The sequence below is a fragment of the Melozone crissalis genome, unplaced genomic scaffold, assembly GCF_028551555.1.
Source record: "Melozone crissalis strain CALT ecotype California unplaced genomic scaffold, PUWL_Pcris_2 ptg000083l_1, whole genome shotgun sequence".
Taxonomy (NCBI): Eukaryota; Metazoa; Chordata; class Aves; order Passeriformes; family Passerellidae; genus Melozone; species Melozone crissalis.
In genome coordinates, this window is record NW_026535860.1 from 2,302,032 (window position 1) to 2,327,451 (window position 25,420).

The 25,420-nt window shown below is 53.6% G+C and overlaps 1 protein-coding gene across 1 annotated transcript; it reads right to left on the reverse strand.

The window, feature by feature from the left end:
- Positions 1-21,218: 21,218 nt before the first annotated feature.
- LOC128946706 (gastrula zinc finger protein XlCGF17.1-like) lies at positions 21,219-23,772 on the reverse strand. The gene is made up of 4 exons (XM_054290632.1): positions 23,711-23,772; positions 22,784-22,974; positions 22,257-22,632; positions 21,219-22,088 (listed from the first exon to the last, which is right to left on the reverse strand). The coding sequence occupies exons 1-4, from the start codon at positions 23,770-23,772 to the stop codon at positions 21,626-21,628; spliced, it is 1,092 nt and encodes a 363-aa protein (XP_054146607.1). The 3' UTR covers positions 21,219-21,625.
- Between the last annotated feature and the right edge of the window lie 1,648 nt (positions 23,773-25,420).

The following is a 25,420-nucleotide window of genomic DNA, read 5'->3' on the forward strand; positions in this document are numbered from 1 at the left end:
AAGAAGCCCAGCTCAAGTAGATAAATTTCCGAATAAGTCCTGAATTCCCAGGCTTGGGGGCTTTACCAAATGTGACAATCATTTTTCTCTTTATCCCTATCACCTTTGTGACTGTTACACAGAGCTTTCCATTCCTTTTAATAATCTGTATTGGGCCAAATTTCCACTTTCCTTTTATTGAAACCTGCCAGCAGCTTAGCTGGAGCTGTGCAGGAAGCAATGAATATTGGAATTGCCACTTCACTGCTTGGATTGTCAGTTTATTCATGTTTGGGATTTGTTTGCACTTTCATCACAAGTTACTTGTGGGAAGACTATATATTCTTCACAGTAATTTTGCAGAGTCAAATTTGATCTCTGCCAAGTTTATTTTGTCCAGTGCCCAGAGGATGCTCAAGGGGTCTCTGTGCCTCTCGCACTGGGGGATGCTTGGGAGGGGTTTGGCGGGGGGGGGGGGGGTTTCCTCTCCCTGTCAGCCCAGACTGTTCCCCAGGGGGTTTCCCTGTCCCTGTCACCCCAGGCCATTCCCCAGGGGATCTCCATCATTCTCACCCCAGGGAATGCCTGGGGGGTCTCCCTCCCTCTCACCCCTGTGCCAGGGGATGCTCGGGGCAGTCTCTGTCTCTCTCAGCCCAGGGGATGCTCGGGGGGTCTCCATCCCTCTGGCCCCAGGCAATGCCCGTGCAGGGCTGGGGACCAGGGGCTCTGTGTCCCTCTCACCGCTGAGGGTGCTCGGGGCTGGGGGGGCTCTCCGACCTTCTCACCCCTGGGGAGGCCGGGGGGGTCTCTGTCCCTCTCAGCCCTGGTGTGAGCCCACCCAAACATCATCGGGGTCACAGGGACAGAGACACCCCCAAACCCCCAGAAGGGCTGAACCTGGGATTTGGTTTGGGGCTTAGGGTTTAAGAAGGGGCTGGAATTGGGGCTGGTGTTGGATTTTGGGCTGAGATTTGGATTAGAGCTGGGATTGGGGTTAAGGCTAGACATGGGATTGGCTTTAGGGCTGGGGCTGGGATTGAGTCTTGGGATAGACGAGTCTGAAACTGGGATGAGATTAAATACAGAACTGTGAGTGTGTCTAAACATGGAGTGAGATTGAGACCAGGATCAGGGTCAGGTTTGGGATTGAGCTCACCCAGAGTGGGACAGGGGGGATGTTACGGTGGGAAGGTTTGGGGAAAATCCTGATTTGGGGAAAAACAAGGTGTGAATGCCTTGGGTTGGGGATTCCTCCCACCCACGTCCATTTCTATAAGTCACCTGATGTTCAAAATTCAAGAGTGAATCAAAAAAGCCACCAGGAGTTTCCCATTTCCAGTCTCATCCCTCTTGGGTTATGGTTGGTGTCCCATCTCAGGGCTGCTGGCGATCCCATGGGGCCTGGGGATCCCTCCTCTCCAGGGTCCTGCTTTTGGATTCTGGGAGGTTCTGCGGTCCCAAGGTCCCCCTCTCCAGCCTCCCCTCAATCCAGCCACTTGGTGTTGGAAAAGAAATGAAATTTAGCAAAATGTGTAATTATAGTTTAGTTATGAGTTGTGTGTGAATTGGTTTGTTAAAAGCAGTTTTGCAGTTTTGCAGCCGTTGATAGTGTTTGTGTTTGGTTTGTGTGTAACTTAGCAGGTAGTCTTAGGAATTTAGTAAATAATTAAACTAGTGCAGGAGAGTAAGAATGCTAACCTGTCTGGAGGCAGCATACAATGCTCTTAGAATAAGATAAGCAGAAGATTTATGATCTTGCCTGTGAACTAAGGAATGTATCACAAGGGAACTGTTTCTTGGAGACTTTGTTGTGAATCGCATGTATAAGAGGGAAGCACCCATATGTGAAATCGGGGGCTTGGGTTTTTGGGACGTGAGTCCCCCAGCACCCCGGGCCCGTAACAAAGCACCCACAAAACTTATCCGAGTTTTGTGTCATTTATCAATCGGGCAACATTGGGGTTCCCCCTTCTTTCTACCACCTTGTACTGGATTAGGGCAAATTTGGTTGAAACCCTCCAAAAGGAGTTTCCTCTAGAATGCCGATTCAGCAGCCCGACCTTCAGCCAGTTTGGGAAAATATTTCCTTAGAGAAAAGTTGAAAAAAACCCGTTACTTTACAGGCAAAGCATTTACTAGCACAAAAATTGAACAATATTAAGCAATAAAACCTCTTGCTGCTCCAAGATATATGACAAACTCTGAAAGTTCCTCCTTGGGTTGTAGCTCCGAGCACTCAGTGTCTTATCAGTCTCTTATCAGTCTCTTATCAGTCTCTTTTCAGTCCCTCCAGCACTGGAAATGCTGTGGCCCAGGCTCAGCCAGGTGGGCCACAGGTGGGAGCTGCTGGTGGTGTTCTGGGTGTTCAGTGCAGAGCAGATTTAAACAGCTCCAAAGAAAAAGAAAAACCGCAGTACAGGGAACTTCTCTGCCTCAGCGAGCTAAAAACTAAAAGCAAAGGAGAGCTCTGTCCTGCTCTCTGTCCATCCAGCAGCTGGAATGTAGAGGAGTGAGTGAAGTTTCTGAAAACAAACTGCGGCTTCTTCTTCCTCCCCTTCGCTCTCAGAACCAGCCTTAAAGGTGCAGAACTCATTTCTGGGCTAAACAGACCGATGGGGGGACGAGCATCATGAAGTCACCCCAGGACACCCCTGTCAGGGTCAGGGGGTCCCGTCCCCGCCTCATCTCCGGGCTGCCGGGGGTGCCCCAGCTCCGGTATCGCCCCTTCCCCTCTCCCCGCCCCGAGAGTCCCCCGTTCCACAGCCCCGGCTCTCATGGGGATCCCCAAAACCAATGTCCCGCCCCGTCGGTACCGGGCCATCCCCACGTGGACCCCAGGACCCTCCCGAGGGGCGATCGCGGCTCCTCTCCCCCCGAAAAAGCTCCTCTTGGGGAGCCCGGAGATATCCGGGGCTCGAGTCTGGGATCTGCCGGCTCCGAACACTCTCCAAAAAATCCTCCCGGAGACCCCGGGCTGGAGCCGGGGCGAGCTCGGCCTCCGCCCGCACCTGCGGCTCGGGGCTGGGGGCGATGCTCCCGGGGCAGGGGGTGCTGCAGGCTCGGCGTGCGGGCGCTGCGAGCGCCGCGATTCTCCCCCTCCTGCTCCTCCTGTCCCTCCTCTTCCTCCCGCATTTCCTTCGCTCCAGCCCGGACCCCCCTTTCCCACCGCTCTGCCCCGCGGCCCCGCAGCACCGGCTGCTGGGTGGGGGAGCCCCCGATCGGCCCCAGGGCTGGGCAGGGGCTCGGGGGCCCCCCCGGGGCGGATCCGTCCCCCCGGCCCGAGCCCCAAATTCCGCTCCGGGGCCGCTGGGCTCTGCGGGCCCGCCTGGCAACCGGTGAGTCATCGGCGAGAAAAGCTCTGGTTGGCTAGAAATTGTTTACCGCGTCCTCTGATTGGCTGGAATTGGAAAAGGCGCTACGCCCTGCGGGTGTTCGTGGGCGCTGTGGAGTCCTGGCGGGAGCCTTTTCCCATTTCTTTGTGTTCTCTGAGACCTCTTCCCGATTTCTTTTTCTCCCTTTCTCCTCCCCATTTCTTGTTCCGTTCAGTCCACGTTCAATAATCGTCGGTTGCGTTCCCATGCTCTCATTCGCTCCTTCACTGGGGCAGAGACGTCTCTCCCTCGCGGGGTCGTAATCCATGGACAGGGTCCCTTCCCACCCCAGTCCCTGGAAAATGTCCATCAAAGCCACCTTTGCTGTGTGCTCTGGGAGCCCACAGAGCTGCTGGATCTTCCCCCCTTGGGAGAGAAGCTCCTTGGGAGGCACGGCAGGAGCAGCACCCTGGGAGCCTCGGGAATGCCCCTCTGGGATCCACGGCACACACTGCCAGGGTCTGGAATTCCAGTTCTCCGCTATGAAAAGATGTTCCTGCCCTTGAGGGCAAAGCTGTCAAGAAGGAGCTAAAAGACAAGTGGAGCAAGATCTTACAGTGGCATTTCACTGCGAGCCTTCATAACTTCCCCCATGGTTGTTGTAGCTCCTGAATTGGGAATTAAATCCAGGCACGGTCTTTGGTCTGAGCTGCCCTGGGTCAAGGGAGACACTGAGAGAGAAACAGAGCAGGTAAAGAGAGGCAGGAGAGAAAGGAGGGCACAAACACAATCAGTTGAGAAGGTGGCAGTCTGAAAACAGACCAGAACTGACTGAAAAGGAATATAACAGAAAGGAATAATTTTGCACCTTTTATTTACTATCAAAATACAATTTCTTCCCCTTCTCACAAACCTCTTGCCAGTGTCATTCAGCAGGGCTGTCAGAAAGTCCTTCATTCTGGGTGGATGTTCCAGGCTGCAGCCACAAGGAAAGAGGGAATGGGGATTTTCCTGCTCCTGGAGAGTTTGACAACCTCAGCTGAGGAGAGGAGGAGACACCAGAAGAAAAGGGCAGCTGGGCTTCCCCCTTCCACAGGAAAAACGGGACCGGGGGAATCTCTCATCCTGTCTGCCGCTGCTCCCACAGGGATGTGAGGGCTGATCCCAGAGCCCCAAGGGTCACAGTCAGGGCTGCCCTCAGGGAATGCTCGCTTGGTATTGAGGGGCAGTGTGCGAGCACCTGGATCTTGGGGCACCCAGCTGCCCCTCATGTTTGGAGGTGCCTGAGGAGGGCTGGGATGATGCCAGGGACATCCTGCAGTGACATCCCCCCTGTCCCGCTCTGGGTGAGCTCAGTCCCAAACCTGACCCTGATCCTGGTCTCAATCTCACTCCATGTTTAGACACACTCACAGTTCTGTATTTAATCTCATCCCAGTTTCAGACTCGTCTATCCCAAGACTCAATCCCAGCCCCAGCCCTAAAGCCAATCCCATGTCTAGCCTTAACCCCAATCCCAGCTCTAATCCAAATCTCAGCCCAAAATCCAACACCAGCCCCAATTCCAGCCCCTTCTTAAACCCTAAGCCCCAAAACAAATCCCAGGTTCAGCCTTTCTGGGGGTTTGGGGGTGTCTCTGTCCCTCTGACCCCGATGATGTTTGGGTGGGGTCACAGCAGGGCTGAGAGGGACAGAGACCCCCCCGGCCTCCCCAGGTGTGAGAAGGTCAGAGAGCCCCCCCAGCCCCGAGCACCCTCAGCGGTGAGAGGGACACAGAGCCCCTGGTCCCCAGCCCTGCACGGGCATTGCCTGAGGCCAGAGGGATGGAGACCCCCCGAGCATCCCCCAGGTGAGGGGACAGAGACCCCCGAGCATCCCCTGCGCTGAAAGGGACAGAGACTGCCCCGAGCACCCCCTGGCACAGGGGTGAGAGGGAGGGAAACCCCCCAGGCATTCCCTGGGGTGAAAATGATGGAGACCCCCTGGGGAATGGCCTGGGGTGACAGGGACAGGGACAGCCCCGGAGGAATGGCCTGGGGTGACAGGGACAGGGACAGCCCCTGGGCAATGGCCTGGGGTGACAGGGACAACCCCCCCAAACCCCTCCCAAGCATCCCCCAGGGCGAGAGGCACAGAGACCCCTCGAGCATCCCCTGGGCACTGTGAAAAATAATTTGGCAGAAATCAAACTTGACTCTGCATAAATCACTTCGATGAATATTTGATTTTCCCACAAGTCAGATGTGATGACAAACAAATCGCAAACATTAATAAACTGACAGTACAAGCAATTTTGTGGCAATTCCAAGTTCCACTGGTTCCTGCACAGCTCCAGCTCAGCTGCTAGCACATTCTGATAAAAGTGTAAATTCAGCCCAATACAGATGTCATTAAAAGGAAAGTAAACTCTTTGTAGCTGTCACAAAGGTGACAGGGATGAAGAGAAAAATGATTCTCACATTTCACAAAGCACTCAAGCCTGGGAATTCAGGAGTTATTTGGGAATTTAGCTACTTGAGCTGAGCTTCTTGTAGGACTTTTAGCAGCCTTGTGTTCCTCACCATGGGGTGAATGAACCTTGTCAGTCTCGCTGGTATCATTTGCTCCCTTTCCTCCTGTGATTTTAAAAAACATTTCAAGGAAGGATGTCACAGACATTTTTCATAAAATCCTCTCTTTTAGGATTTGTCCTTTCTGGGAAGCTGGGGCCCCAGAAGAAAAATGCAAACAATAATTATCTGCTGATGTGGAATGTAACAGGAGCATCTGTGATTGGTCTTCTGTGAGTGTTTGGATTTGCTGACCACTCACGGGAGAGTTGGTCCTTGCTTTCTGCTGGACACAGAACTTTGTTATTCATTCTTTTCTTTCTATTCTTAGCTTAGCAAGCCTCTGCAACTTTTCTCTTTATTCCTTTTAGTATAGTTATAATGTATTATATATCATATATCAATAAATCCAGCCTTCTGATCATGAACCAAGATTCTCGTCCACTTCTCTTACCCTGAAGACCTTCATCAGGTCGCTGTAATAGAAGGACAACAAAATATTTTCTTTACACTCCGGGCCCACAAAGGCGATTTACCTCATCAGTTCTCCCCTAAGTCACTCAGAGGAAGCTGCAGCCCAGTTTCAAAGAGTTCCTCCAGAGAGAACCACAACCTCCTTAGAGGAGGGAACCATGCTGTTGCCAAAGGCACTTGGGGTCAGAGAACAGTGCCTAAACTCACTGTGCCAACAGAATTTCACAGTCTGGTGAGTCTGGTTAAGAAAAGTGTTAGAGAGATTCCTCTGCCCCAATTAAGGTGATAATGAGACCAAACCCAAAATGAATTTTATTGAACAGTAAATGGGATAGAAAAGGGGGGACAGGAAGGGAATGACAGGAAAAAGAGCCCTCCCCTGGGGCAGGGTAAGTGTGACATTGTCCCCGGTGTTTTTGTGGCTTTCCCAGGGTGAGGGTTTTACAGCTGAGCCAGTTTGGGTAAGGGGGGTGGTGTTCACCCCCTGAGCAGGGATTACCCCACTGTTTCAGGTTGCAATGCAAGATGTAACCAAATGCATGTTTTCAATCCCCATCTTCATCAACTGCTATAAACAGGTGGGGCAGTGTTCTTTATCTCTTCCATGACTCACCCCTGATAACGCCCTCCAGGGGAGATATCTTCTGTGAATGGGCCATTGAGTGTCACTGCAGGACTGATAAAATTCCATCATCCCATTGTGGGATGCTCTGCCCAGGGGGAGGATCCAAGCATTCCTACCTGGATATAAGCTGACACTTTGCTACACCAGGAGCAGCTTGCCTACTGGATTCCCAGAGGACAAGAGCTCCCTAACCACCACTGGACGTCCCCAGGAAGACCAGACCCTTCTACAGGATCGCTGCTTTGACAGAATCACCTTCATCACTCCAACAGGACTGCAGCCACCATTTACTGGGACTGCTGCCACCACCCTGACCAACAGGGTGTCAGGTTATATCCTGACTCTGTCAGTTTAAGGCAGTGTTTCTGTATCATTGCCTTGATCTTAGTTTTCTTTTAAATTGTAATTCTGGTTTAGACCCTCCCTAGGTTTGCCTTCAAATCAGTACAAAAGACAATGTGCGCACCCTTTGTTTTCTTCCCAGAACAGGATTTCCCATTCCCAAACCTTGGTTGGATGGAGAAGGAGGCTGTGAGGAAGAGGAAGGAGCCCCGGGACACCCAGATAGGTGAGGAGGAAGTCAGTTCCTATTTCCCCCTCTCTCCTGCTCCATCTCCCAGCCCAGCACAGCCCCTGGCTGCAGGACAACCCTGCTGCCAACGCCATCCTGCCGGGGATGCACTGGGGGGATCTCCTTCCCCTTCCCTCTGGCACGGAGCCAAATCCCATCCTGTCCTTGTCCTTCCTTCCCCAGGGAAGGAACTGAGGATGGAGACCAGGGAGGAAAAATCTGCATGGCAGAACCTCGTGAAAGAGGCTGTTTTGAGTGATTCTAACACACAAGAATCCAACAGGGAAGAAAAACCTCAGACATCCCCCATGAGGAGGGGCTGCAAACCCAGCCCAGGGTGCTCTGAAGAAGAAAGAGCCACCCTGAGCCAGGAAGGTGGACAGAGCTTCAGCCAGAGTTCAGAGCTGGTGGTCCATGAGCAGCTTCATGATGGGGAGAAGCCCCACAAGTGCTTGCAGTGTGGGAAGAGCTTCAGGCAGAGCAACCACCTGATCAGCCACCAGATGATCCACACTGGGGAATGGGCCTATGAGTGTGGGGAATGTGGGAAGGGCTTCAGCTACAGATCCAACCTTGTGACCCACCTATGAATCCACACTGGGGAGAGGCCCTACCAGTGCACCACATGTGGGAAGAGGTTTCAGACCAGCTCACATCTCCTCCGCCACCAGCGGATTCACACAGATGAGAGGCCCTTCCACTGCCCTGAGTGCGGGAAGGGCTTCAAGCACAACTTCACCCTCATCATCCACCGGCGCATCCACACAGGGGAGAGGCCCTATGAGTGTCCCCAGTGTGGGAAGAGCTTCATCACCAGCTCTAACTTGCCAGACACCAATGGAGCCACCAGTAAGGGAAGCCCTGCAAATGCCACAAATGCAGGAACAGCTTTATGTACCACTTCAGCTTCATCCCCCATGGGAGATCCCACATTGGGAAGATCCCTGGTGATCCATGTTCCCCATGATCCATGCCGGGAAGACACCTGTCCCGTTTCCTGCCCCTACCAGTATCATGATGTGGCATTGAAAAACATGAGGGTCTTGCCATGGCTGTGTCATTACATTCACTCGCACCTCAGAGAATTTCCAGGTTCATAAAAGGACACTCTCTCTCTCTCTCCCTGAGAAGAAGGGTGTCCTTTCCAAACAGGGGAAATTGTGGCCAGGAAGACCCAGTTAGCTGTGTTTTAGTTTTCCCAGTAAACTGTTTCATTTATCCCTTCTATTATCAATATTGTTTCAGTTCTGTTTGTCCCTTATCTTGTTCCTGTTCCTAATAAATTGTTCTTATCCCAGACCAGACCTTTGCCTTCTGTGCTTTCCATGGGAGGCGGGAGGGCAGTGAGGGCAGCACGGTTTTGAGGGGAACAGGATATTGGGGAATCCCATTCCTGAACCCCTGCCCGTGGAAACCGAGAATCCCAGCTGGTCCCAGCCCCGGTGGCCATGGCAACAGCCTTGGGAGCGGGTCCCTGGCTGGGGCTGTGAGAACCTCTTCCCTCTGGTGCCCAGGGACAGGAGTGGAGGGAACGGCTTGCAGCTGAGTCGGGGCAGGCTCAGGTTGGATGTCAGGAAAAGGTTTTTGCCCAGAGGCTGCTGGGGTCCTGCCCAGGCTCCCCAGGGAAGGGTCCCAGCTCCAGGGCTCTCTGAGCTCCAGCAGCGTTTGGACAGCGCTGCCAGGCCCAGGCTGGCGTTGTTGGGGTGTCCTGTGCAGGGCCAGCAGTTGGACTGGAGGATCCTGATGGGTCCCCCCCAGCTCAGCCAATTCTGTGGTTCTGGGATCCCATGAGCCTGGGGATGGGGCTGCCAATGGTTGCCCTGGCAACGGGCTCTGGCTTAAGGCCTGAGCAGGTGTCTGTAGAAGTCCATCCGAAAATCCTTCATTTTTTGCCTCACAATTGTCATGAGAACTACCGAAGGGTTAAAACTGCTGAGCCAGTTGGGAAAGAAAGTCTCCTGCTTATCTAGTGTGCTCACAAGTGATGTTTGCAGAACACGCCATGCTGTACTCGAGGGGGGCATGCTGCCCTTTTCTCGACAATTGAACTGGACTTTCTTCCAAACTCCTGATCTGGCTGGACTGAGCTCTGGGGTGGCTCCCCCCTGCTCCATGAGAAGACCCCTCTTGCCTGTCTTCAACCACCGTGACGGACCAACAGAGATGCGAATCCCCTCATCAAGGAACCAAGAACCCCTCTGGCACCCTATTGGCACCCCCATGGCACCCCCATGGCAACCTCCTTCCAGAGACTGGGACTGTACCCCCTCCCAACTCAGGGAGGGGGAAAAACCTAACGTACCTGTGAGCATTCGGCCACGAAAACAATGGACTTCTCCCCTCCTTAGAAACCTGATTTCAGCTACCCTTCCCCCAAGCAAGAACAGTATATATATTGGGGTTCGGTCCGACTGTGCTTTGAGTACTCCCCAAGACATGTACGAGTGAGTTTCGGCGGCGGGACCCTGAAGACCTCACGTTTTGGTAGCTATACCCCATTCCCTGACCTTCTTTCCTTCCTTTTTTCCTTGTCTTACCCTTCTCTTCCCTGGATCCCTTAACCAAACGCATATTTAGCTGTGGTAATAATAAAATTGCACCTTGTTGATTTGTTACTGCAAAACCCCTGTGCCTTTTGTTGGTTATTTTTGCACCCAAAAATCATTCATCACCTGTTCATTTCGGGCGGACCTTCACAGGTGTCCATGGCAACCACCCCTGGCATGGGGTCTCCATGGAGCTGCCAAGGGACTGAGCATAGCAACAGGGGGCTGGTGATTGTTGCCATGGAAACTGACCATAGCAACAGGGGGCTGGTGATGGTTGCCATGGAAACTGAGCATAGCAACAGGGGGCTGGTGATGGTTGCCATGGAAACTGTCAGGTGCGGGAAGACTTGGACACTCAATATAAGATCAGGAAGCTCCGTTTCTTTAGCAAAAGCTTTAAACTTTTATACACACAAGTAATAAGCTTCATGAATATTCTGCAAGCCAAGCAACCCATTGGTTAAGCTATACCACCAACTCTTCCTCATTTCTTCAGACCTACATTCCCTTTTCCCATGTCTCTCTGTCTACTTGTTATCATACTCAGCCAGGCCCAAGGACATGCTATCTTGCAGGTGCAAAAGCTCAAACTAGCTGTGTTCGGTACTTTCCCAGCCCCTGGTCGGCTAACAAGCGAATGTCTGTGTGACCCCTGTCATGTAGCCATTTCTGCACACACAGTCATCTGAGATGTCACCCTGTGATGTGATACAGCCATCTCTGTGATGTCACAGAAGACACTGTGATGTCATAAAGTCACCATTTGATGTCACTGTCTTTTCTGTGATGTCACAGTCTGTTCTGTGAGGTCACAGCCTGCTCTGTGATGTTACACAGCCACCTGATTATTTCACAAACCAATCTCTGATGCCACAGATTCATGCTTTATTATGGCAGAGTCTGCTCTATGGCCTCACATCCTACTCTGTGATGTCACAGCCAGCTCTGTGATGTCGCAACTCCCTCAGTGATATTACAAAACACTCAAGAACTCAGTTTCATCAAAATGCTGAAGTTTATTGCACTTTGAAGAGATCCCGCTCAGGGCCACAACTGAGAAATTGTCCCCAGGTTCCAGGGAATGCAGAACACTGGAGTCAGTGATGACAGCTGGGGACAACCAAGGCAAAGGTGTCTCTGTGCTGAGCACACCAGATGTGTGTCAGGAATGCAAAGGACCAAGGCCTGAGCCCCAACCCCTGGCCAGGCAGATCCTGTCCCTCCCTCCTTGCTCAGGGCTCTTCCCGGGATGGGCACTGGCATGTGGGGATGTGCAATGCCAGGGGCAGGAGCATGGGGCGGCCCCTGCCAGGCTGCTGAGCAGGGACAAGGAGGCAATGAAGCCCCAGCCCTGCAAGGGTCACTTGTCCCCTTGTGGCCTCAGGCCCACGCCCAGCAGCCATGGCCAAAGTGCTGCCCAAGTTGGCTCTGGCAGGGCTGTCTTGCAGCTGCTGCCCATCCCTGTGCCCTGTGCAGCCCAGGCTGTCCCACGGTGTCCCTGCCCTGCACCTCTGTCCCTGCAGGCTGTCGGCATCCCCCGGCTGCCCCAGCTGGCTGGGCCCTTCCTTTGCTGACAGCTCTGCCTCCTGCCTGCCTCTGCCTGCCCACACAAAGCCTTGGGCTGCTCCAGGCTCCTGCTGGGGACGTGCTGCACCACAGCCCTGCCCTGCCAGGGAAATTCCTTTCTCCTAGTGCCAGTCTGGGCCTCCCAAGCTGCACTTGGCATTAATTCTTTCTCTCTCTCGCTGTTTTCCACTATGTCAAAAGAATCCACCATCACTGAAATCGCTCTTTAAACACTCTCCTGGCTCTGCTCCACTGTCCTCAGTCTCCACCCCACTGAGCACAGAGCTCCTTTGTCCCTATACAGTGCTCATGTGCCCAAGGCCTCCAAACCCCTCCTTGGGACACCTCTGGGCCCTCTCCAAGGTGTTTCCAAATAATAACATTCAGCTCACAGTCTAAGAAAAGCACCAGAGGACAGGGCCAGCCTGACCTGTCTGTCCTGGCTCCTTTTGTCTGGGACCAATCCTTGGATATACAGAATTTGGGAGGCCAAATTCAAATTTTGGCCATGGTCCGTGGACAAGAAGGCTGGTTCTTTCCACAGGATAGAAGGAGCAGAGCCCCAGTGTTTCCAGGACAGATGAGAGGGGACCATCAGAGGCCAAGGCCAGCCAGAGCTGGCAGGTTTTATTTTGTGAGATACCCTTGCAAATAGGAATTTTTTAGGGAGAGTACCAATTTTGGCAATAGGCATCTGAAAAGGGGGACAGTTCTTTTCCATAGCAAGGAAAGCATGGAGCCCCAGTGCTCCAGGAGCTGATGAGAGACAGCCCTTGACATCCCAAGATCAGCCACAGCTGTCAGGTGGCCCCTGGGAGGCCAAGCAAGCCAGAGCTGTTCCATGTTCCCTGGGTTCCATGGTGCCCCACAGTGTCCCAATGGTCCCTTGCTTACAGGTGGCCCTGAGGTGTCATAATGCCCCCTTGGTGACATGAGACCCTGAAGGGTCACAATGGTCTCCAAGGTTCCATCAGGCCCCACAGAGCCATAATGGCCTCTGGGTCCATGAAGCCCCGCTGTGTCACCAAGGCCCCTTGGTTCCATGGGCTCCAGTGGTGCCACAATGATCCCCTTGGTTCCATGGGCTCCAGTGATGCCACAATGACCCCCTTGGTTCCATGGGCTCCAGTGGTGCCACAATAATCCCCTTGGTTCCATGGGCTCCAGTGGTGCCACAATGATCCCCTTGGTTCCATGGGCTCCAGTGGTGCCACAATGATCCCCTTGGTTCCATGAGGTCCCCACAGTGTCCCAGGGATCTCCATGGGAAGGAAAGAACCCAGCCCCAGTGTTGCAGGGGCAACCACCAGAGGCCAAGGCCAGCCAGACTTGACAGTACAGGCAGATTTTGCTGGGAGCAACCCTTGGATATTAAGAATTTTAGAGGTGGAATCTCAATTTCAGCCATTTCTGCATGGATAAGAAGGATGGTTCTTTTCCATAGGAAGGAAAGCACCCAGCCCCAGTGTTTAGACAGCAGGGGAGAGGCACCCCCAGGAGCCCAAGGGCAGCCAGACCTCTCTGTCCTGGCAGCTTTCACTTGGGAGCAATCCTTGGATGTACTGAGCTTTGGAGGTGAAATCCCAATTTTGGCCATGGTCAAGATGGGTGGTTTTTTCCAAAGGAAAGTAAAGCACAAAGTCCAAGTGTTTTGGAAGCAGATGAGACGTGGCCACCCTCAGGCCAAGCCAGCCAGACCTGTCTCTCCTGGCACCTTTTGTTTAGGAGCTGTCCTTGGACATTGGGCATTTTGGAGGTGGAATCTCAGTTTTGGCTGTGGGTGCCTGGACAGGAAGAAGAGTTCTTTTCATTAGGAAGGAAAGCACAGAGCCCCAGTGTTTCAGAGGCAGATGAGGGCCAGTCCTCAGGAAGTCAAGGCCAGCCAGACTTGTCAGTCCTGGCAGCTTTTGTCTGGGAGCTATCCTTGGATATAAGGAATTCCAGAGGCAGTTGCCCAATTTTGGCCATGAGTGCCTGGTCGAGATGGATGGTTTTTTCCTATAGGAAAGAAAAGCAGATGGTCCAAGGGTTTCAAAGGCAGATGAGAGGTGGCCCCAGGTAGCCAAGGCAGCCAGATCGGTCTCTCCTGGCAGATTTCATCTGGGAACAATCTGTGCATGTAAGGGAATTTGGAGAAGGAATCCCAGTTTTGGCCATGGGCCCCTGGAGGAGGATCAGGACAGTTCTCTCCCATAGGAAGGAGAGCCCAGAGCCCCAGTGCTTCAGGGGCAGGTGAGGAGCAGCCCTCGACATGCCAAGGTCAGCCAGACCTGTCCAGCAGCCCCCGGGAGGCCAAACTAGCCACATCTGCTCCCTGTCCCATTGGTTCCATGGGGCCCCACAGTGTCCCAAGTGTCTCCTTGATTCCAGGAGTTCCTGCAGTGTCACAGTGTTCTCTTTTCTTCTGCAGCGTCACAATGGCCTCTTGGCTTCCCTGAGCCCTTCAATGTCCCCATGGCCCCTCAGCTCCCTGTGGCCCCGCTGTGTCACAACGGCTCCTTGGTTCCATGGGCCCCACAGCTTCATCCTTGGCCCTTAGTTCCATAGGGGGCCTGAGTTTCACAATGGTCCCCCTGATTCTGTGAGGCACCAGAGTGTCACAATGGTCTCTTTGCTCCCATGAGGTTCCATAGTGCCACCATGGTGTCCTTGGATCTGCATTGTCACAATGGCTCTTGGTTCCATGAGTTTCTGTTCTGTCAGCAATGGTTTCTTTGCTCCAGAGGGGCCTTGATGTGTCACAAGGGTTCCATGGTTGCGGTTTGTGTCTCATCCACACTGAAACCCCAGCAGTTGGTAGCCATGTGCATTTCTTTCTATAGAGCTTCTGTCCTCCTGTCTTTCTGTCTTCTCCTTCTAATGCTCTTGATATGGAACATTTTTTGGTACCTCAACAACTGAAGTGGTTAAACGTTTCCAGGTGCAATGGGCTGAGTTAAGGAAGTTACTGCTATGGTGTTTTATGTTGAATTAGATGTTTTATTAAATCTTTTTCCAAAGTTTCTTGATTTTCTGTACTTTACCAGTAAAATTTTGTGTCATTTTGACCTCTTGAGAAAATATGGTTGGTGTTTCTCCTGTGCACCAAACTCCAGTAAAGGAACCTTTGGTTATTGTGAGAAACGACTGCTGACTTTGAAAATTTTAAAAGGTTTATTCAACCTTAACAAAAATGACAAGAAAAGGACTAAGTAAGGAAGAACAGGCCTGGGAGCTTCCCTCGTGGCTGCCTACCACGTGCCTGGCTCATCCTCAAGATGGACGCTCCACATTTTATACCCCGAGGATTGCATCAGCCAACCCTGGCCCCTCCCACAGTCTGTCAGTCAACTCTTCTTTGCTGTTTATTGGTGGAGTCTGCTTTCTTGCAGCTTGATTGGAGGGTCAGGTTGTGTCATGCCACGCCCCCTCCCCGAGAAACAAGTTTTTGTACTCGCCTTCTTTCCACTTGTCCTGGATGGCTCAGGCTGGCTGATGGTAACAATAGGGGGAAAGGGGACTGTGGGGAGAACAGAGGGCATCTAAACAACAGACTGCAATAACGTAATCACACATCAGTAAAGCTTCTCTTAATATTGACACAATATTCATCCATTAATTGCGAGAGCCAATCATCTCATTAGCCATCTGTAAGACAAAGGGACTAAAATCACCGTTAGAAGGCTTGGTTCAACCTAAAATTACCCAAAGATGCCTAAAATCCAACCATACAGGCCTAAAATCATCCAAAGTTATCTAAAATCCACCTTAAAACTGCCCAGTTCCTCCTAAAACCACTCAAACAGGCCCAAACCCCACCCAAATGGGTTTATATCATCCAAAGGGATCTAAAATCCACCCTCAACCCTCCAGATTTGGCATAAAATCAGCCAAAGGGGCATAAGATCCACCCCAAAAGACTTGAAATCACTGTAAGGGATCTGAAACCCACCCTAAACCTGCCCAGATTGGCCTAAAATCACCCAATTGGACCTAAATTCTCCGGGACCAAGACCAAACACAGCAGCAGAACCGGCACCAGCAGCAAGACTGAGACCAACACTGGAACTGGGATTGGTAGCACTACAGGATTGGCACCGGGACTAGGACCAAGACCCAGACCAGAACCAGCACCAGAACTGGAACTGGGACAAAGCCTGACACTGGGACCAGCAACAGGAGCGCTTTGGAACTGGGACTGGCACTGGCAGCACTCCAGGACTGGGCTCAGGAACGAGACTGGAACCTGGCACTTGCACCGGGACTGCTCTGGGACCGGGACCAGGACCGAGACCAGGAGCCCACCAGGACTGAGATGGAGACTGTCACCGGAACCAGCACCGAGACCGGCAGCACTCTGGGGCCGGGACCGAGACTGAGATTGGCACTGGGAGCACTCCGAGACCAAGACCGGCACCAGTAGCAGCACTGGGTCCAGAACTGCTCTGAAACCGAGACAGAGACGGGGACCGGCACCGCTCTGCGATTGAGATTGACACGAGAACCAGAATCAGCACTGGGAGTGCTCCAGGACTGAGACGGAGACCGAAGCTGGCACCGGGACCAGGATCAGCGCCAGGATGACTCTGAGATTGGCAAAAGGATTGGAAATGGGATTAGAAATGGGATTGGAATTGGGATCCCTCCTGAAACTCTGCATTTGTTCCAAGGAGCTTTGGCTGCACCCCCAGGCAGGGCGGGACCCCCTTGGTTTACATCGATCTGGTGCAGCATCCTAGTCCATATGGTCCAGTTTGTATGATCCCAGTCTCTGCTCCTAATCCCTATGGTCCCAGCCTGTGAAATCCTGGTCCACGTGATCCCAGTTTGTATGGTCCTGCACAGCACACACTCCAAGGACCTGGAATTCCATTTCCCAGCCAGGAAAAGATATTCCTGCCCTTGAAGGCAAAGCTCTTAAGAAGGGGCAAAAAGCCAAGTGGAGCAAGATCCTACAGTGACATTTCACTGCCAGCCTTCAGAACTTCACCCATGGCTGTTGTAGCTCCTGCACTGGGAATTAAATTAGGGCAGGGTCTTTGGTGGCAGCTGTCCTGGCTCAAGGGAGGCACTGAGAGAGAAAAAGAGCAGGCAAAGAGAGGCAGGAGAGAAAGGAGGACACAAACACAATCAGCTTAGAAGGTGGCACTCTGCCAATAGAACTGCAACTGACTGAAAATGAAAGGGACAGAAATCAGTAACTCTGAAAGTTTTATTTGCTATCAAATACATCCCAACCAGCCAGCCCCACATAATCCCCATCCCACCGCTCCAAATTGGGATCCCACTTCTCCCAATCTCCTTCCCACCCCATCTCACCATGCCATCGGTGGAATCAAGTGAGTTTGGCATGGGATTGAGTTTATTTTAAAGTGGGAACAAGCTATTTTGATGTGGGATTGAACCCATATGAATTAAAATTCAGTTGTTTAACACTACTATAAAAGTGTGTAAGCTGGATCAATAAATCGGAGTTTGATTTATTGATCCAGCTTACACACTTTTATTGTAGTGTTAATGAAGTTCATACATATTGCAAAACCCAAGCTCATTATTGGCTACAGATTACACACCAACCCCTCCTTTTGTTGTCAATATCTGTGGTTCCTTGTTGAGACTAACATTTGTTTTTCTCATCCTGTTGTTGACTTGTTATTGACTGTTCTCAAGGCCTCCATGTTTTCCATCATGTTTTTTCTCATCACTTTACTCAAGGACACGGTGTTTATTGTTTAAGGAAAAAACCTGAGAACTTGCTGCTTATAGCTGCCTTTTACTTTTTAACCAGCTGTATATTTTCATGGCCCCTCTATAAGCCATGTCTGAACAAAATTCTGCAACAGTTGTTTTCAGTGGGATTCAGTTGTTTTGAGGTAACCCTCTTGGCTTTTGGAGCGCAAAGAGATGGAAAACACTGCCCAAAATCCCCCCACAGAACCCACAAATCCTCCAGAATATTGTCCCTAAACAATCAATTCTCCCTTAAAAACCTCTGAAATTGTGGAACTTTAGACATCTTTGATCAATTTATTTCATTTAACCCTGTTTTGGCTGTTTTTAAGGGATGAAGATGAAGCAAAAGAAAATTGAGGCCAAACCAAAAGGAGAGAAGCAGCCAGGTGTGTTCCCAGCATGGATCACAAGGAATGTAAGTGACCAGGGATGTGCCCAAAGTGCCTCCTCCAGTGCGGGATGGAGCAGAAGCAGCGCACGAAGCTCTTCCCACATTCAGGGCACTTGCAGGGCTTCCCTTAGTGGTGCCTCCGTTGGTGTTGGGGCAAGTGAGAGCTCTGTGAGAAGCTCTTCCCACACTGGGGACACCCGTAGGGCCTCTCCCCAGTGTGGATGCGCCGGTGCCTGATGAGGTTGGAGTTGCGCTGGAATCCCTTCCTGCACTCGGGGCAGCGGAAGGGCCTCTCCCCTGTGTGACTCTGATAGTGTCAGAGGAGATGGGAGCTGGTCTGAAACCCCTTCCCACACTTGGAATACTCGTAGGGCCTCTCCCCGGTGTGGGTCTTCTGGTGCGTGATCAGGTGGCAGCTATGGCTGAAGCTCTTCCCACATTCTCCACACTCGTAGGGCCTCGCCCCGGTGTGGGTCCTCTGGTGCTGGATCAGCTCAGAGCTCCACCTGAAGCTCTTCCAGCACTCCACGCACGTGTGGTGCTTCTCCCCATCATGGAGCACCAGCTCCGAGCTCTGGCTCCATCTCCGGCCGCCTTCCCGGCCCAGGCTGGCTCTTTCCCCCTCAGATCCCCGCCAGCTGCGTTTGCAGCCCCTCCTCGTGCGGCATCTCCAGGGCTTTTCCTCCCCGTTGGCTTCCTGCGCCGTGGAGCTGCTCAAAACGGCCTCTTCCACCAGGTTCTGCCATGGGCATTTGTCCTCCCTGCTCTCCATGCTCAGCTCCTGCTCTGGGGGAGGAAGGACAAGGACAGGATGGGATTTGCCTCTGTGCCACAGGCAAGGGCAAGGAGATTCCCCCAGGGCTGAGCTGCAGCCGGGGCCGTGCTGGGCTGGAGATGGAGCAGCAGAGGGGAATGGGGCACTGACTTCCTCCTCAGCTGCCTCAGTGTCCCGGGGCATCTTCCTCTTCCTCACAGCCTGCCAAGGGTTGGCAATGGGAAATCCTGGTTTGGGGAAAACAAGGGATGAGCACGGTGAGTTTGAAGGTCCCTCTGCACCAGTCCATCTCTACAAGTCACTGGACATCTGGGCTCCAGAAAACCTCCCAAACACCAAGATTCAGCCCTGAAAAAGCCTCCCAGGTCCCTCGCCTCTGGTGTTACAGTGTTCCCCCCTGTCCCAGCTGCTGGGGTCACGCTTGGATTGGGGGTCCCCCTTGTCCTCGGTGCCCGCCCTGCCCAGGCTGCTGGGAGACCCAGCGATCCCAAAAGTTCCCCGTTTTCCATCTCCCCACTTTGGGATGCCGGGGCTGTTTGGGCTCCCGGGCTCCCTTCTCCCCTCATTCTCTGCTCTGGGCTGCAGCGGCTCCAAGGAGTCCCCCCTGCCCCTCTCCAGGCTCTTGAGGCTCCCGCCAATGGCGGCGCTCCCCCCTCTCTGGGCTCCCCACTTTGGGCTCCTGGGGGACACAGGGCTCTGCTCCTCCAGGCTGCCTCTGCCGGCAGCCGCCACCGGCACCCCCCGAGGTCCCCTCGAGGGGCCTTTTCTGCTCAGTCTTGGACTGCTTCATTCTCCAAATATCCCCCCAAAAACCCCACCCAGGGACCCCCCGGGATATCTGGGCCGGGCTCCCCCTCCCTGCTCACCAGCACGATGGGGGGGGGGGGGCGATGATCCCACAGGTGGGGGCTGCAAGTTCAGGCAGGGCTGCAGCGCATGGTTCCATCTGCTCAGCCTTGATCCGCCTTTGTCCCTCCTCTTCCTCTTCCTCTTCCTCCCGCTCCTCCTGTTCCATCCCCTCTCTTCCTCCTTCTCCCTCACCGCACCTCCTTCTCCTCTTCCATCCCTCCTCCCCCTCCTCTTTCCCCACCTCCTTCTCCTCCTTTGTCCCTCCCTTTCCCTCCCTCCTCCTCCTCCTCCCTGACCCTCCCTCCTTCTCCTCCTTCTTCCCTCCCATTTTACCCCTCCTCCTCCTCCTGCTCCTCCCTAACCCCACCTACTCCTCTTTTTTCCATCCTTTCTTGATCTCCGTTATCCCTCCTCTTCCATGCCATCCCTATTTCTCCAGTCCCGGTCCATGCGATCCCAGTTTGGTGGGATCCCAGTCCATAGAATCTCAGACCAGTTTATCCCAGTGTGTATGGCCCGGATCCATATGGTCCCAGTCTATAGGATCCCATTTCACAGGGTTCCAGTTTATACAGTCCCAATCCCTACTTGGTCCCATTCCAGTTTATCACAGTCCAGTTTATCCTTTTCCGTAGGATCCCAGTGCAGGCTATCCCAGTCCAGTTTATCCCAGTCCATAGGATCCCAGTTCCATATAATCCGAGTCCATAGGATCCCAGTCTGGGCTATCCCATTCCAGTTTGTCCCAGTGCATAGGATTCCAGTCTCTCAGGCATCCGCTGAGTAGGGAACTGGGATAACTGGGGGGCACAGGATAGCGGGGTGGGGGGGGAACTGGAAAACGGGGGAAACTGGGATAACAGGAAAAATGGGATAAGGGGAGAACTGGGATAATGTGGGGGACTGGGATAATGGGGGGAACTAGGAGAGTGGGATAATGGGGAACTGGGATAAAGGGAATTCCGGGATAACAGAAATTCCAGGATAATGGGAATTCTGGGATCAAGGGGAAATTTGGGATAACGGGAATTCCAGTCTAACAGAAATTCCAGATCAATGGGAAATTTGGGATAACAAGAATTTTGGGATAATGGGGAAATTTGGGATAACGGGAAATTTGGGATAATGAGAATTTTGGGATAACAGAAATTCCAGAATTATGGGAATTTTTGGATAATGAGGAAATTCGGGATAGTACATATGATCCCAGTCCCTATTTGATCCCAGTCCATATTTGATCCCAATCCATTTGATCCCAGTCCATATCTGATGCCAGTCTGTATTGCTCGGCATACATTCCAAAAGGCTGGAATTCCAGCTCCCAGACAGGAAAAGATGTTCCCGCCCTTGAAGGCAAATGGAGCAAAATCCTACAGAGACATTTCCCTGCCAGCCTTCAGGACTTCAGCTCCTGGGACTGGGAATTAAAATAATATTTGGGAAATAAAATAATAAATAATATGGGGAGGGTTTTTGGTGGCAGAGGCGTCAATTAAAACAGGGCAGAGGTCAATTAAATCAGGGCAGGGTCAATTGAAGGAGGGCAGAATCTTTGGTGGTCACTGGGGCAATAAATCAAAGGAGGGTATTTGGTGGTCCCTGAGGCAATTAAATATACGGAGGGTCTCGGGGGGTGCCTGGGTCAATTAAATCAGGGGAGGATCTATGGTGGTCCCTGGGTCAAGAGAGACACTGAGAGAGAAACAAAGCAGGCAAAGAGAGGCAGGAGAGAAAAGGGGACACAAACACAATGAGCTGAGAAGGCGGCACTCTGCAAACAGAACTGCAATGGACTGAACATGAACGGGAGAGAAATCAGTAAGTCTGAAAATTTTATTTGCTATCAAATGCATCCCACAGACCCAGCTCCACACAATCCTCATCCCACCGCTCTAACTGAGATCCCACTTCTCCCAATCTCCTCCCAGCCCCATCTTACTTAGGTGGCTGAGGAATCAAGTGAGTTTGGTACGGCACTGAGTTTTTTTGAGGTGGGATTGAGCCCTTTTGGGTAAGATCGAGTTGTTTTCACTGGGATTTCAGTGGTTTTCAGGTGACAGATCCATCTCTCTTGACTTTTCAAGTGCAAAGAGATAGAGAAGCTAGAAACATTAGGGCCAAAACAAAAGTAAAAGCTGCCAGGTGTGTTACCAACATGGATCACAAGGAATGGGAGTGACCAGGGCTTTGCCCAGAGTGCCTTCTCCAGTGGGGGATGGAGCTGGAGCAGCGCACGAAGCTCTTCCCGCACTCAGGGCACTTGCAGGGCTTCCCTTACCGGTGCCTCCGTTGGTGTCGGGTCAAGTCAGAGCTGCTGGAGAAGCTCTTCCCACACTGGGGACACCCGTAGGGCCTCTCCCCAGTGTGGATGCGCCGGTGCTTGACGAGGGTGGAGTTGTGCTTGAATCCCTTCCCGCACTCGGGGCAGCGGAAGGGCCTCTCCTCTGTGTGAATGCGATAGTGCTGGAGGAGATGGGAGCTGGTCTGAAACCTCTTCCTGCATTTATCACACTCGTAGGGCTTCTCCCCAGTGTGGATGCGCCTGTGCCTGACAAGGGTGGAGTTCCACCTGAATCCCTTCCCACAGTCGGGGCAGTGGAAGGGCCTCTCCTCTGTGTGACTCTGATAGTGCCGGACGAGATGGGAGCTGGTCTGAAACCCCTTCCCACACTTGGAACACTTGTAGGGCCTCTCCCCAGTGTGGGTCCTCTGGTGCGAGATCAGGTGGGAGCGCTGGCTGAAGCTCTGTCCACACTCCCCACACTCGAAGGGCCGTTCTCCAGTGTGGATCCTCTGGTGTTTGATCAGGCTGGAGCTCCCACAGAAGCTCTTCCCACACTCCCCACACTCATAGGGCTTCTCCCCAGTGTGGATTCTCTGGTGCTTGATCAGGTTGGAGCTCCACCTGAAGCTCTTCCCACACTCCCCACACTCATAGGGCTTCTCCCCAGTGTGGGTCCTCTGGTGCACAATCAGGTCGCAGTTCCACCTGAAGTTCTTTCCACACTCCATGCACGTATGGGGCTTCTTCCCATCATGGAGCCGCTCATGGAGTACCAGCTCCGAGCTCTGGCTCCATCTCCGGCCGCCTTCCCGGCCCAGGCTGGCTCTTTCCCCCTCAGATCCCCGCCAGCTGCGTTTGCAGCCCCTCCTCGTGCGGCATCTCCAGGGCTTTTCCTCCCCGTTGGCTTCCTGCGCCGTGGAGCCGCTCAAAACGGCCTCTTCCACCAGGTTCTGCCGCGGGCATTTGTCCTCCCTGTGCTCCATGCTCAGCTCCTGCTCTGGGGGAGGAAGGACAAGGACAGGATGGGATTTGCCTCCGTGCCACAGGCAAGGGCAAGGAGATCCCCCAGGGCTGAGCTGCAGCCGGGGCCGTGCTGGGCTGGAGATGGAGCAGCACAGATGGGAAAGGGGCACTGACTTCCTCCTCACCTGCCTCAGTGTCCCGGGGCATCTCCCTCTTCCTCGCAGCATCCCAGGGGTTGGCAATGGGAAATCCTGGTTTGGGGAAAACAAGGGATGAGCACATTTGTAGGAGTGTTGAGGGGTAGGACGGTCGGGACGGATGGAGACGAGAGATCTCTGCAGCCAGGGCGTGGAAGTTGCGGTTTATTGCAAAGGGCCTGGGTGCAGGGCCCTGCTTGGAGCTGCCAGCCACAGCTCGGAGCAGGCCCGAGAGAAGAGCGGGGTAGAGAGGATGAGAGGGTGAGAGAGTAAGAGGGGAAGAGCGTAAGAGACTAAGCTTCCCGTTACAATACAACAAATCTTCTTCTCTGTTGAATATTCTATTTCTCACTAACCAATCTAGTACAAGATACAAATCCTAGAGCATTTACATACAGCCTGTAAGAATCATTACATCATGATACTGTGCTACATTTTAAACCCTAAACACACCGCTTTGGACCCCTTCTGCTGAGCTATTAGGGTCTGCTCTGACCCCTGGGTCTGTCTGCACGCAGAGGGAATTGTTTCAACAAAAGGGGATTACCTTCAGCCAGGCCACACCATTGTTTTCCAGTTGTTCACTAAGGTATCTCAAAGCTTGCTTCCATCTCAATCTTGCTTAGAGTTTCAATATTCTCAAATTCTTTTGCCAATCATATTTATGAGGCTTCCCTGTTTCATCTTGCCCAACACATGTTCAGTTTGAATGTCCCTCTGCCCGAGTCCATCTCTACAAGTCACTGGCCACGTGGGCTCCATAAAAACCTCCCAAACACCAAGATCCAGCCCTGGAAAAGCCTCCCAGGAGTTCCCTGTCCCTGGTCCCTCCCCTCTGGTGTTCGGGGGTTCCCCCCTGTCCCAGCTGCTGGGGTCATGTTTGGATTGGGGGTGCCCCTTCTCCTTGGTGCCTGCCCTGCCCAGGCTGCTGGCAGTCCCAGCAATGCCAAAAGCTCCCCCCTCTTGGCTCTCCCCATTTCGGGATGCAGGGCTGTTTGGGCTCCTGGGCTCCCTTCTCCCCTCATTCTCTGCTCTGGGCTGCAGCGGCTCCAAGGAGTCCCCCCTGCCCCTCTCCAGGCTCTTGAGGCTCCCGCCAATGGCGGCGCTCCCCCCTCTCTGGGCTCCCCACTTTGGGCTCCTGGGGCACACAGGGCTCTGCTCCTCCAGGCTGCCTCTGCCGGCAGCTGCCACCGGCATCCCCCAATGTCCCCCCGAGGGGCCTTTTCCGCTCAGCCTTGGACTGCGTCATTCTCTAAACATCCCCCCAAAAACCCAACCCAGGGACTCCTCGGGATGTCTGGGCCGGGCTCCCCCTCCCCGCTAACCGGCACGACGGGCGCGGGGGGGGGGGGCGATGATCCCACAGGTGGGGGCTGCCAATTCAGGCAGGGCTGCAGCGCGGTTCCATCTGTTCAGCCTTGATCAGCCTTTGTCCCGCCTCTTCCTCCCGCTCCTCCTCTGTCTTATCCCCACCTCCTTCTCCTCCTCCATCCCTCCTCCCTCTCCTCCTCCCCTGTAACCCCGCCTCCTTCCCTCCTCTTTCTCCTCCCCTTCCATCCCTCCTCGAGCTCCTCTGTGTTATACCCACCTCCTTCTCCTCTTCCATCCTGCCCCTTCCATTCCTTCTCCTCCTCCTCCTCCCCCTTCATCCCTGCCCTTCCCTCCCTCCTCCTCCTCCCCCAGCAGCAGCCACACCCTCGCTGCCCATTCCCGCAGCCCTCGCAGCCCGCGGCAGGAGCGGGGATGGAGCCGGGACAGGTCGGGATGGGCAGCGCGGGGCTCTCGGCTGCTCCCAGTCGCTGTGGGCGGGGGGAGCCCAGCCCGGGCCAAAGGAGAGGCAAACTGGGCAAACTGGGGGCTGCACATCCAAACTGGGCCTTGCTGGGGACCCTGCCTGGCCACTGCCAGCCCTTGGGGCTCCTCTCGGCACATCCGCCAGGGGGGAACGCACACAGGGCTGGGGGATCCCAGCAGTGGCAGCACCGCCAGGGACTGGGGTGGACTGGGCTGCACTGGGGTAACTGGGAATGACTGTGAGCATGCTGAGAGACACTGGGATATACCAGGAGTGTCTGTTAACCATCCTCGGGTGACTGGAACCACATTGGGAACAGGTGGGACCATGCTGGGGAGAACTGGGACACCATGCTGGGGGTACCTGGGAGCGAGTGGGAATGACTGGATGTACACTGGGGACAACTGGGCATGACTGGGACCATGCTGGCAGGGACTGGGATCATCTATGGAGTACCTGGCACTATACTGGGACAACTGGGATCACACTGGGAGGAACAGGGAGTGAGTGGAACCTTGCTGGGGGCTACTGGGATCCTACTGGGATCACAGTAGGAGGAGCTGGCCAATGCTGGGAGTGACTGGCATCATACTGGATCATACTGGCAGCAACTGGGACTGCACTGAGGGTGACTGGGAGTGGCTGTGAGCAACTGGCATCAGGCTGGAAGCTACTCAGGGCAGCTGGGAATGACTGGGAACATGCTGGGAGCAACTGGGATACACTGGGAGAGACTGAAACCACAAAGGTGGTAAATGGCAGCAACTGGAGCCACACTGGATGATCATGGGAGCAGCTGTGCCCATGCTGGGATCCTACTGGGATCCTAT